This window comes from Balearica regulorum, chromosome Z (assembly GCF_011004875.1).
Source record: "Balearica regulorum gibbericeps isolate bBalReg1 chromosome Z, bBalReg1.pri, whole genome shotgun sequence".
In the NCBI taxonomy this organism is placed as follows: domain Eukaryota; kingdom Metazoa; phylum Chordata; class Aves; order Gruiformes; family Gruidae; genus Balearica; species Balearica regulorum.
The window spans coordinates 35,934,756-35,948,438 of record NC_046220.1 but is presented as its reverse complement, the minus strand read 5'-3'; the positions used below and the strand labels follow the sequence as shown (position 1 = coordinate 35,948,438).

The 13,683-nt window shown below is 41.1% G+C and overlaps 1 protein-coding gene across 1 annotated transcript; it reads left to right on the top strand.

The window, feature by feature from the left end:
- Window positions 1-8,752: 8,752 nt before the first annotated feature.
- On the top strand, window positions 8,753-9,829 carry CCIN (calicin). Its single transcript, XM_075740480.1, is given in 5 exon segments — window positions 8,753-9,043; window positions 9,045-9,144; window positions 9,147-9,619; window positions 9,621-9,699; window positions 9,702-9,829. Coding segments are annotated over 5 exon segments (1,071 nt in total).
- The last annotated feature ends 3,854 nt before the right edge of the window (window positions 9,830-13,683 follow it).

Below are 13,683 nucleotides of genomic sequence, written 5' to 3'. Positions count from 1 at the left end.
AGCAAAAATATTTAGAAATTTCAAACCAAATTATTTGAATGGATCAGAATATTCTAGCATTATGATTTTGCCTTCAAACATATAGGGTTGTGGTTTAACCCAGCTGGCAGCTGAAATAACCACATGGCCATTCAGTCACTCCCCCCCTCTCAGTGAGATAGGGGAGAGAATTGGAAATGCAAAAGGCAAAAAACCCTTGTGGCTTGAGATAAAGACAATTTAATAGGACGAAACAAAAATAAAAAGAATACAATGATCACAAAACAAGTGATGAAGAGCACAATTTCTCACCATCCAAAGTCAGTCGATGCTCCGCAAGAACCAGAGCCGCCCTGCCTCCCGGCAAGCCTTCAGTTGCATACAGAGCATGATGTCATATGGTATGGAGTTATCTCTTTGGCCAGTTTGGGTCAGCTGCCCTGGCTGTGTCCCCTCCCAGCTTCCTGGGTGCCCCCCGCCTTCTTGTTGGCAGGGCAGTATGAGAAGCTGAAAAGTGTCTGACTGCTTGGCAACAACTAAAAACATCAGTGTGTTACCAACATTATTCTCATCCTAAATCCAAAACACAATGCTATACCAGCTGCTAGGAAGAAAATTAACTCTCCCTGCTGAAACCAGGACATATAGATAAGCAAAGTAAGACTATTTGTAAGACAAAAATAATTTAAAAGTTTAAAACGTAAACATACAATTCTAACCACAATCAAATTGAGTAAGTGGGTAAACAAATCTTAATTCCTTTTCCCTTGAAGCAAAATTGACTTAAAATAGGATGTATTGCTGTGGTTTCAACTAACCACCATTGTATAACAGAAAAAGATTGTAATAATGTTAAGTAATGCTACACACATATCTCTTCTTTCCACTCAAACTTTTGCTTTCCTCATGAACTACTTGCAACTTAGCTGTGACATTTTGCCCAAGATCACAGTTAACTTCTTCCAGAACCTTAAGGTTGAAGAACATTGTAATGAAAATTTGTAGGTATGAAATAAACAGTTGGTTGTTAAGCTTGAGGACCAAGTTTCTGTGTAAATGAAAGCAAGTTCTTCAGGTCAGTTACACTAATGGAATAGCTTAAGGAGCAGTCTGTTTGCATTTGTTGCACGTAGTGGTTTATTGACCATAACCATTGGATAACTACATTTTAAGTCCAATAAAAATAAGACAAGAACTATATGCTTTATGATAATGTTATCAAACAGGAATCAAACCAAACCAAGCAATGCTACATGGACAGATTCCACCCAGAGACCAGTGTGATCTCAAAAAAGGTGATAAATTGTCCCCATTTCTCCCTTCTTCCAGTCTTCTCTTGGCTGAACCTGGTAAGACTGGAAAACATTGAATTACTTGTTTACTTAACATTAATCACAGCGGGGTTTTTCTTTTATACAAATGTGTATCTGTGGAGAAAAATTATGAGTTAACAGCTCCGAAGAAAGAAATACTTTGTCTTCAGAGGAATTCACATGGTTAGTTATTCTGCACTCCCATCATTCCTCCAGGGCGTATATGGCTTACTTTCTGTCTTCCTCCAGTATCTCTTCCATACTTTGAAAGATTAAAAAAGCCACAGTTCTGTAAAAAAAAAGGAAACTGGAAAAATCTCTTGGACTCTAAATATAATTTGTAAACACTCAGGAGTACCATTAGTGGCACCCATGGGAGATAATCAAACAGCAGCCACATCTCATGGTACCAGCTACATAAAATCATTAACCATGGAGCTCTCCTTCCACTGAACATTTGGAAGGTTATTAATGGTCCTTGTTGAGATCATTGTGGTATTCCCCTCTCTGATAAGTAAAACGCAATATCCAGGTGGTGAATTAAGAACAAGGAAAGTGGGTAGTGGCTGCCTGACACAAGCTGCTGGAGAGCTGCAAAGCTAGATGTTGGTGGAATAGACTCGATCAAAAAACCCCCAGAAATTAAGAACTAATGTTCTGGATATGATTGAGATACGTAGATGGTAGGGAATTATCGCCACTGGAAGCTGCTAGCTGTGTTATGTAAGGAGCTCGAATTACCGGTTATGACAGTTCACTTAAGCAAATTCACTGAAAGATAGGAGAGTCCTTACAGTCCTTCCTGTTGACCCTAGTCATTAAGCCCTGATATGACCAAAGAACACATACAGACTGAAAGTATTGGGCTGCTAGAATGGAAAGCAGACCACGCCAGTGGATTTCTGGTGATCAGTGTAAGGTTAAACTTGGAAATGAGACAGTAAAAATAATATGAGGTAGGTTTCCATGTACTGGTGATACAAAATACAGGACTGCAGTTGTCTCAACAGTTGTGCTGTTGCGAGTCCCAATATTGTGGGGAAAAAGAAAAACCCACATCAAAACCAAACCAAAACCAACCAACCCAACTCCTACTCTCAGAAAGCAGGAAAGGTGAGAAATTTGCATTTTTGGGGCATACATTTTGGAAAGCTGTATATTTCTGACTAGAGCATGTTCTGCACTTTTACATTCAGGATGCTCTTGCTTGCTTTCTCCTTGTATTCCAAGTGATGGCAATGTATTAAGTTTTGTAAGAAAACTTACTATCCCAGAGGACATTAAACGGCAACATTTTGCTAGGTCATACAGCTTGGCTTTTAAAATCCAGATTTCCCATGATAAGACTAGAGAAGTATGTAACACATATATTTGCACCCATCCTACACAAACAAAAATATATCAGAAACTTTACAAGAGATTCAAGATAAGAGAGGGCCATCAGCACTCTAGTAAGCAAATGGGTTAAAAAGCTTATTAAGGTGGGAAAAAAGGAAAATAATTTTCTCCTTGAAAATATCTTAATGGGCAAGAGGAGGAACATTCATTTAGCAGAGTTATATCTGTTGGTCAAATAAAGTAAGGTTTGCTGTCTCCAGGGACCTGAATATGTGTATCATAGCCTTGTGTTTTGGCACTCTTCAAAACCAAACATGTTCAGAAATTTAGCCCATTTTCTCAGCGATCCTGAATCCATACCTCAACTGGGCAATATGGAGGAGCTGGAGAAATAAAAATAATTTACACATACTTCTAGGTTCTGACAAAGGCTGCTTCTGAGAGTACCTTACTCCAAAATCATCCTCTCACAGATGTGCAGACACACTTCTGACATTCAGGGCCTCTCTCTGAGGTTTTAATGGAACTGAAAATCAGTAATTGCATTTATTATGATTTTGTAGTACATGCCTCTTTTGTGGGGCGAAGCTGAATTGGGTCTTAAGGCCTCATCTACACAGTATGTTAGCAACACATACAGTCCTTTGCACAACTGCAGTTACAGTAGCATAGCAAGTCTTTTTGCCGGTATTGGCTGTTCCTGAGGAGAACTGCATCCTGCTGCTGCTGTTCCTTGACGAGAGACTGCAGTAACAGTGACTACTTGAACACAACCATCACACTCTCAACTGTATGGTACTATGTGAGAGATAAGTATGTTACGTATGCTTAAGTATTGCAGGAATGTGTGTATCCATACAAAACCAAGCGGTTCTCCAGAAACAGGTCTGTTTGGAGGCTATTTCATAGCCAGGAAAGTTTCATGATAACTGAACCTGTATTAGCCATATCTACTGGTCAATTACATGGGCTACAGTCACAGGTGGATACAAATGGAGGAAGAGCTTATTTAGGGGTGCTGAACCACAGTCACAGAAAGAGACCTGAGTAAAATACCATCCCTACAAAAATGGCTACATTTTATGTAATGGGTAATACATACTTTGTATGTTTATGAACAGTTTCTAGAGAGAGAATAAAAAGTTAAAAGTGTGTTGCAGGTATACCCCATAATGGGCCATAATAATATGATTTCAGGAATTATAAAGGGTTGAAGGCCATACCATAATCTATTGAATTTACGGCCATAAAAATTAACAATTTATTAAAACTCACACGTATTATTGGCTGTGCAAATCAACTTATGAGTGTAACCTTAATAGAGAATGCATATAAATGCTGAGAATAATTAAAATGAAGTTTTCCCCAAAAGTTAGTTGATTGAAAGAGCACTTCATTAAGAAAGTATTTCTTAATTGTAATACTGAAGCAAGTCTCTAATGTGCTATGTCTTGCTGAATTTCAGTTTACACTATGAGACGTTTCTCAACTAAACAATATGGCTTGCAGCCCAAAGCCCCAACTTGTTCCTTGAAGCTCATTAGGCGTTCTGGGTTCTTCCTACACAAACGCTTACCGCCAGCTCCACAGAACAGGCACACCCTTCTTTCTTGTGGTAAGTTCCTTGTTCAACCCTCAGGTAAAGAAGTAGGAAAAAAGATGCCTCCAAAACACAAATAATTAACTTCTGGAATAATTTTACAATGGCAGAACACCATTTTGCCTACCATAGTCTAAAAAGACAGAAGACTGAGCCCTCGTGCTTTTCTTTATGCTGTATTAAAGCAGTAGAATTGGAGGTAAGAGGATATGCAGCTATACAGATAATTCTAATGTAAATCACAAAAGCAAGAAACAAACAATAAAAGTATAGAAACTGTGGAACAGTGAGAGAACTATTCCAACTCAGGCGGTTTTATACTGCCTACCATTTAATTCCTCGTGAGGGTGTGGCAACACCAATTCCAAAATTGTATTCTGTGAAACTGCATTATGTCTAGAACCCTGGTTCTGTTGGAGGTTTGTCTTTTATTTCAGTGGGACAGCCATCTCACACTGAGGATTTTATGGATAAATTTGTGCTCAATAATGAGAATTATACTTTGAATAGAACAGTTCAGTTCCAGTTGGAAGAGACATACAGTGATCATCTAGTCCAATTGCCTGACCATTTTAGGGCTGATCAGAGTGTGATAGTTGTTACACTAGCCAAATTGAATTTACATGCAGTAACACTTTATTCAGGAATTACAGAGCTTTACACAACAAGTGCATGTAGTTTATGCACTCAGACACAGACTTTTATACAGTCCTGGAGCTTGGCTGGCATGACAGAAGACCTTTGATGAGTCATGGTCCTTGAAGCAGGTAACGTGCTTGCAGCTTTGACAGTTTGTAGGAAGAGAATTCCATGATGATCTAGTGATGATGACCATTTGCAAGAAGCAATTCCTTTTGAATATCAAGATCTAGTCCATTTATAAAATGTTTGAGTTTCTCAATGGATTCTAAGTCTTTGGTCTCCTTTCCTTGGACTACATGCTGTGCAATGCCGGTGGGTGTTAATTTCCCCTGGCCACACCATTTGCCTTGTCCTGTTATTTGACTTCTTTGTTATGTCTAAAGCAGTGTTCCCAGCTCTTAAAGTTTTAATTCTTCAATAAGCAGAAGCTGACTGCCAGAGAGATGTTTACAGTCTTGTGGCCTCTGTTTTCAGCTGATGCACATACTTTCAAGGTCTCTGGTATTATCCCATGCTTAAACTCCACATCATAACAAAAGACACCTGGTACCAAGCTTCAGTTTGCACTGCAAATTCACACAAGCTGATAACAAGTCTAACAGCCCACCGGTTCTGTGGCCTTGCAAGGCCAGCATTAGGTTTCTTACTAGCAATGGCAATATTATTTTTACTAGGCCACCCAGACGACGGTCACAGGCAGTATACCTCTTTGTGGTGACAGCAAGAATTTGTTTTCTGTAGATTTTTTCTATTACAACACAGCATCTGAACTTAAGATTCCTCCCAAGTTCTGACTAGCCAAGATTACCAGCATGTTTCCCTTTTGCTCTGTGCAACTTTCTCTTGCAAGTTTGAAAGCAAGCCTGTGTATTTTGAATGAGTCGAGACATTCTAGCAGTTCAGTAAGTTGCAGTAATGGATAGACTTGTAGAGTTTGAATGATTGTTTAAATGACTTCCACAGGGAAGAAGGGGAAGACTGAGATTGGATAAAGTATTTGGAGAGGCTGTCTGGGACGGTGTGAGCAAGACAACTGTGCCTGACAACCAGTGAGTACAGGTAACAGAGTTGGGAAGGGATTCAGAAAGGAAAAGACATAAAGAGAAACTAAGCAATAGTAAGAGAAGAAAGAGTGGCACTGCCTGATACTGGGTCAGTGGACTGGGGAGAATGAGGTGAAGCCGAAGAGCTGAGGAGCCCAGGAAGCTGGACCGAAAGGTGTGGAACAGGGGAACTTGAAGGAGACTGTTTTCATGAGAAATGCTGCTGGAAACAGCAGATGAGGGGACTGAGTCATGAAACTCAAAGAGCCTTTACCTAGTGGGATGACTAATATGAGACTATTCCCAGGAATAAGGAGTCTGCATGAGAAAAAGGCAGGAGAGAGACAGTAAAGGATACAGAACGGATGATGTTAAAGATCTTCTTTTTCCTAAAAAGTCACAGGTGAAGGGCTGTGATCCATCAGAATACATTCAAAATTGGTACAGGTCCTGAATTTAACCAGAGGCTTGCCATCAGCGTATTCTCTCCTTTCAACACAACTGTCTCTTCTCCTTCGATCTCTTCCTGTGCTGAAGAAGCAGCCATCTATATGTTCCAACCCCGTGTATATCACTGGGACACACTACTTTTTGATTTCACAATGCATGTCATTAGGGCTATGACACAAAGCACATGTTCAGGGCTACAAAAACCTCACAAGGTAAGGGCTGCTAGTTTTAAGAATGTTTATCAGTCATCACCTTTGCCTCTTTTAGCATACTTACAGAACAGTCAGCAAAATATCCCTTCCCTCACCCTGGCAAAGGGAATCTTGCCCCAGGCTGTACCAAGTGTAGTGGAGGTGACTGTCCTAAAGTCTCTTCTGTTTTAGAAGACAGCAGGCTGACAATGATCAAAGCTTTAGGGAAGAGAAAAGCTGGTGCCTAAATTAAGTCAGTTCTAATTCGCCCTGTATTTGCCACTGTGTTGCTGGGTGATACTGGGCAAATCACTAAAACAAGCTTTTCACATCTAATTACCAATTTGAATTCTTTATTTTATCACTGACTTATTCAAGGCATTATGATTTAGTTTACAGAAGTGTTGAATTCCTGCAGCTACAAACCAGTAGAAGTGTGCTGAACCTACACAATATGTATAAAATACCTGGTCTTTGGTATCTTTGAACTGGCATTGGGAATAAATAGACACTGTCCACTCTAATCTTGTTCTTCAGTTCTACTCTGCAGGGGCAGAGGAGGGAGGAATGTACACTCTGTAAATTAAAGGCAGAGAAGAGGAGGAAAAATTCTCTCTTACCTTGCTGAGAGGTGTGTAAAAATAAATTATTACTTTAAAAAGCTTCCACATTCTTCTAAAAGGCACAAGGGAGAGCCATAGGACAGAAAGGAATAAATCTGTTGTCAGAGTAGCAGTTGAAAAGTATGTGGTGCGGGAAGCCTGGGCTGACACACAAAACAGTGAGAATAAACACAATACTTAGTGTCAGGGTCCATGGGCACAGCAGTCGTGAGCCTGGGGCTGTCACTCCTGTCTCTGTGGTGCTGTAGGAGTTCTGGTCTATACCTCAGCCTCCTGACCTGCCTGGCTGATATCACAGCTTGACTTCACACCTGCCTCATCACTGCAATCTGTGGGCTGAGGTCATAGCTGAACCCATTCCCAGTTGGTTTGTAGATTTTAGTCACAAGTCCTTATCAATTTGCATTCACTCCCACTGTGAGAGGCACATCCTGAATCTGGATCCTGTTGCTTTTCTCCAGCTGATCAGAGGGCACAATGAACATCAGCTTCAGATCCTGACATACAGAGCAGGCTTCCAGAACCTTGGAATGAAACCCTTGTGCACCAGTGCTCTTGGAGGTGGAGGTCAGTTGGGTCAGCTCTTTATGGACAGATGGTATCTGTATGGAATGAGCATGGAGGGGAGTGACTGACATCATACCACCTACCTCAGAAAAGCAGCTGGCATTCTTGAGCCAGCTGAAATGCATATGATGGCTGGAAAAGATGAGATAGTCTGAGAAGCTTAAATTAGCCATATTTCCGTCTGCCGCTCAAAGGTACTTACTTGTCAGTGTTGCAAGGCAGCATGAAGTAGTATTCTAGCAGATGTCCCTCCCTTGGTCTGCATCTTTAAAGTGCAGTTAGGGTTCCTCCTATGTAGCCTTTCAAAATCCTAATATTTCTTGGGAAAAGTAACATACTTACGTAGATAACTTGGAAAACAGAAGACAGGATGTATTTCTTGCTAGCAGTTACCTGATAAATTTACTTCCTTGGGAGGCCAGCATGCACATTTCCTGCCAATGCTGCACCAGATCCTGCTTTTTTCAGTATTCAACGTGTGCTCCCAACTGTGGGGCAGTACTGATTTTGTCTGACACGCTGCAGATAGCTCTAGTTGTTATACCCAGACTGTTGAGAAAGGAGGTTCATGAGAAAAGAGCCTAATTTTATTTTTCTTCTCTTATTTGACCTGTTCTGTGTTATGCTAGAACATTAGAGATGGCCCTAGGAGATAGATTGTTTTCACCTCAACACTTGAATACCTGTAGCATACTGTGTTCTAGCAGCTGTATTTTATGACACCACACATCTCACCATAACAACTGATGTCTGAAAGTTCACACTACCATCTCTGCCTTGGACTTGCAAGACTAAATGTGGGAAGATGCAGTTCACAGAAAAGAAACAATGTATCATAATAATATGGAGGAACTGCTGAAAGTGGCAACCTAGTTCAAGTGAAAGCTCACAGCTCTGTTTTTATCCTCAGGTCCTTTGTGGAGAAAAGTTGCCTCTTCTACATGCTCATAGCCTCCATGTGTGAGCTTAAAGAGGTGGTGAGATGTGCCTATGCACCTCAGAACTGATGCGCAGCCCCTGTCAGATACATGGCAGGCTCTTCAAAGAGGATGACCTCCAGGAGCAGAATGAGAATCAGGCTTTCCTGGCCTTGATCGAGTAAGTGAAAATCAGGAAAGAAAAAAGATAAGCATACTCCAGTGAGATTTTTGTCTTTATCCACTTACTTGGGGTCTCAAGCAACACGCTGGTGGCTACCAGCCATGACATGCTGACACTCAACAGTCTTTCTAGTCCTCTGGCTCAGATGGAAATGATTTTGAGTGACAGGACGAAAGAACATGTTTGAAGACTGCTTTCTTTTCCAGAGGAAAGGGTCATTAATTATAATGATTTTAGGAGGTCCGAAAGAGGATGTAAGATTTCATGATGAAGGTTTTGCTTATACTTTTGAGCTTTCACGTGTCTGAAACTGACAGAGATGCCATGTAAAGCAGCTGCTCATAGTGCAACATTAGCAGTTGGTGTCACTAGAGAAATAACAGACCAGATCACCACCTCACAGACAGCTCAGAGATGCGATATGGAAAACAATTCCTGGACTAAGGTAGTGCCTATAGGTTTGGTCTTCCACATCATGGTGACTTGTGGAGGAGTACTGTACTCCCTTGGGGACTGTGCTGACGGAAGAAAATAGGTCTCTAACACTTTCAAGTACGGTGATGGGAGGAAAGAGAACTGGACTCTGACTGGGAAAACAAGTATTCCCACGGATGCTACTGCTTTGATCACCAAGGAAAAAAAAGTCAAGCTAATTTATATTGTGACAAGGCAGCTGAATGGAGGCTTCCTATATGTTCAGATGGTAGACTACTTTGAGACTCAGATAGGGAAAGTGGTGCAATACCTCACCTTCCGTATTGAATTCAACCATACAACTGTTGTTGTCTTTATCCCAGGAGAACATCCTGAGTGTGCACAGCTCACAACTGTATATCAACTTGCAGAAAAAGAAGTGAGCAAATTCATGAACATGGTTGTGATATTACCAAATACCTGCACTTCAGATTTGTTGCATGCAGTGTGCTCAGTTGGAGACTACAAGGAGGTCCCTCCTGTTTGGAGACATTGTTTATGCAGATGAAAGATGACCTCAGGAATATTCCCTCAGTCCAAATACCTTCTGACTACACCAGAAAGGAGGGGAATGAGAAAGTTCTGCCAGATCCTTCAGAAGTTCTTGACTACTCAGCTTCCCATACAGTCGAACTACCTTTCACAGTTCTACTAAAAATTACAATTAATTTGGAAAGGTAAAAAGAAAAATCTCTGTCAATAAAGAATGACTTTTCACTTTTGCCAAAACCTTCTTCACTTGACTTCCTTACCTTGCAACAGTCTGCAGTAAGTTTTGATTTCTACTTTAGCATATACTTCAACAATCCCTTTATTTCAAATGGCTGTCAGCCATTTTAGGGTCAAATAACCCAATTCAAAAACATCACACTTTAAAAATAATTTACAGCAGAAATAGACTCAAAATTAAAGAGTTATGTGTAGTATCTCTCCTGCATGAGTTGTTTCTATGCAGCCAGATTCTTTCTGGGCATTTGTGACCTGAGTTGGGTTTGGACAAGGCAAGATACTCATTCTGCACCTCATGGAATGCTTCTGTGTCTATAAATCAAATCAAGAAAAGGCCACTGCTTTATTGTTTCTAAGGAAGCCAACAGGACTTTAGTCCAAGGAAGAAGTATTAGATTCTTCGCTAACATTTCAGTAAGATTTTCTATGTTAAGAGTTGCAGAAGTTCCACCGTCAATGATACCGAAGGTCTCAGAGAGTGTTGTGTGAAGAAGGAGCCTTGGGAATCCAATCTGAAGAATAAAGGTATAATAGAGATTGTCCAGAAAACTTGATGGAAAAAAAAAAATCAGTGAATTAATTTTTTATATACTACCGAAGGGAATTTTTTCACTGAATACTTCTTAAAGTATTAGGGGAATTTACAGTTACTGCTGTAAATTAAATAGGTCTCTTCAGTTATGTTAGAGAAGATGAGGGTGAGGTCATAGAATGGAAAGACAAGGGCTTACTACCTGCACAGTTGCAATCAGTTTGATCAGACATGCTAGGAAGTTACCCTCTGTGGAAAACAACCTTTTCTCTCAGGTCTGTTCTGTCAGGCAGGCTGAAAAGTCTTCCTTTGGATGGAAGAACTTGACATGCAGGGCATTCTAAAAGGACAAGAAACAATGAAGTCAAACATACCTATCACTGCTTTGTGGAATCAGGACTTCTGTGTTATCTTTCAATAGTAAAGAACTCAAAAGGTTTTTCTGTGCACTTGAAGATACAAATGACAATTGCTCTCTTCCAGTCTTAAGGAACTCTATCAATTGCCATGACCTTTCAAAGATGATTGAGTGGCATTACAATGACATCAGTCATCTTCCTTGTTAGCATGGATGCCAGAGGAGAGTAGATGAAACAAATTTAATAGGCTAGGGATTTGGGGGTTCTTACAGGCTTCAGCTGATCTACATGGTAAGATTTTTTTTTTCCTCCTGGTAATGAGTCTTTAACCTGAAAAGGGGAATCAATCAGATGACTGAATGCAAATACATTCCAGAAATGCCTACAAATAGGGGTTTTTTTTCTGTCTCTACATATTGCTGCTTCTTCCTGATAATTAATGGGTTTTGTACCAAGAACTAAAATGGACTCTTTGAGCACATATAGCTCTCCAATAACAGCACAAAAATGTTAACCCTCACCATCTTTATGGAAATGGAACATGTTATAAGAGCAGCTTTTCTCTGTGCATTTCCTGTAATTTTGCCTCCTCCTTTCAGAAAAGCAGATGCTCCTAAGAAAAGAAGTGGCAGTAGCATCAAAAATCTAGTCCTAGTTTTCCTTGTGCTCCTAAGGAAGTATGATCTGTGGGAAGCCATATGCTATTATTTCACTATCAGAAAGACACCTATCTCTATACTGGATTTGTATGCACCTAATTCCACCTTGGATTACAAGTAAATTCAGAGCACCTTATTAGGTCTGCTGTACACAAATGATCCTACCCTTCAGGAATCCCAAGGCTCTGCAACCAAAGAAGAAGTCTGGAGCAAGGAAGACTTACCCTAGGTGGAGGAGGACCAGTTTAGGGAGTACTTAAACAAAGGACATGCATAAGTCCCTGGGGCCTGGCGGGTTGCACCCAGGAGTGCTAAGAAAGCTGACTTATGTCATTGGCAGGGCACTCTTGATAATCTTTGAAAGGCTGTGGCAATTGGGAATGTTCTTCAAGACTGGAAGAGCAAAAGTGCCATACCTATCTTACAGAAGGGCAAAACAATGATTGAGGGAACGACAGGCCAATCAGCTTCACATGAATCCATGGGAAGGTAATGGAGCAACTAATCCTGGACATCATTTCCATCCATCTCAGGAAGGACAAGAAAGTGATCAGGAGTAGTCAGCATGGATTTACAAAGGGGAAGTCATGCTTAACCCACCTGATAACCTTCCACAGTGAGCTGACTGGCTTGTTGGATGAATGGAGAGCAATGAGATGTTGTTTACCTTGGCTTTAGCAGGACTTTTAACAGTGTCTTCCACAACATCTTAGTAGACAAGCTGACAAAGTATGAGTTAAATAAAGGGACAGTGAGATGAATTGAAAACCGGCTGAACAATCAAGCCCAGAGTTTGTGGCACAAAGTGAAGTTGGAAGCAAGTCACTAGTGGTATACCTCAGGGATTGATACTGGGGCCAATACTGTTTGCCTTCTTCATTAATGACCTGGATGGTGGGTCAAAGTGCTGCTTCAGCAAGTTCACAGATGATACAAAACCAGGAAGAGTGGCTGTTACACCAGAGGATTGTGCTACGACTCAGAGGGACCTTGATAGGCTGGAGAATTGGGCAGAGAGGAATCTCATGAAGTTCAACAATGGGAAACGCAAAGTCTTACATTGGGGTAAGAATAACTCCAGGCATCAGTACATGCTGGGGTCTAAGAAGCTGCAGAGTAGCTCTGCAAAGAAGGACCTTGGGCTCCTTGGGGACAAGGGGCTCACCATCCACCAGCAATATGCCCTCATGACAAGGAAGACCAGCAGCATCCTGGGCTGCATGAGGAAGAACATTGCTGGCATGCCAAGGAAAGAGATCTTTCCTCTGTACGCAGCACATCTGGAGTGCTGAATCCAGTTTTGGGCCCACTGTACAAGAAAAACATGGACATACTGGAGCAAGTCCAGAGCAGGACCACAAAAATGATTAAGGAACTGAAGCATCTTTCATATGAGGAGAGGCAGAAAGCTGGGACTGTTTAGCCTGGAGAAGCGATGGGTCAGAGTGATCTTATCAATCTGTATAAATACTTGATGGGAGAAAATGAAGAGGACGGAGCCAAGCTCTTTTCACTAGTGCTCAGTGACAGGAGACCAGCCAATGGACACAAATTAAAATCACAGAATCATAGAATCATAGAATGGTTTGAGTTGGAAGGCACCTCAAAGATCATCTAGATCCAAGCCCCTGCCACAAGCAGAGACACTCTCCACTAGACCACATTGCCCAAAGCCCCATCCAACCTGGCCTTAAACACTTCCAGGTATGGGGCATCCACAACCTCTCCGGGCAAATAAGACAAACAAACAAATGAATTAACAGAAATTCAATCTGAACACAAGAAAACACTTTTTTACTCTGAAGGTGGTCAAACATTGGAACAGGTTGTCCAGAGAGGTTGTGCAGTCTTCATCTGTGGAAAATACTCAAAACCAGACTGGAGACAGTCCTGGGAAGTCTGCTCTTGCTGACCCTGCTTGAACAAGCAGGTTGGACTAACCAGCCTAAGCAATTCTGTGACTCACCTGCCACTTCTTGTGATAAAACAAGCCACCCTTAATGTCTAATTCCTTATAAAAAAATCCTACATTGCATTCTCTTCTCTGGGTTTTTACCTCCATCAATCCATTCAAAATGGGGTT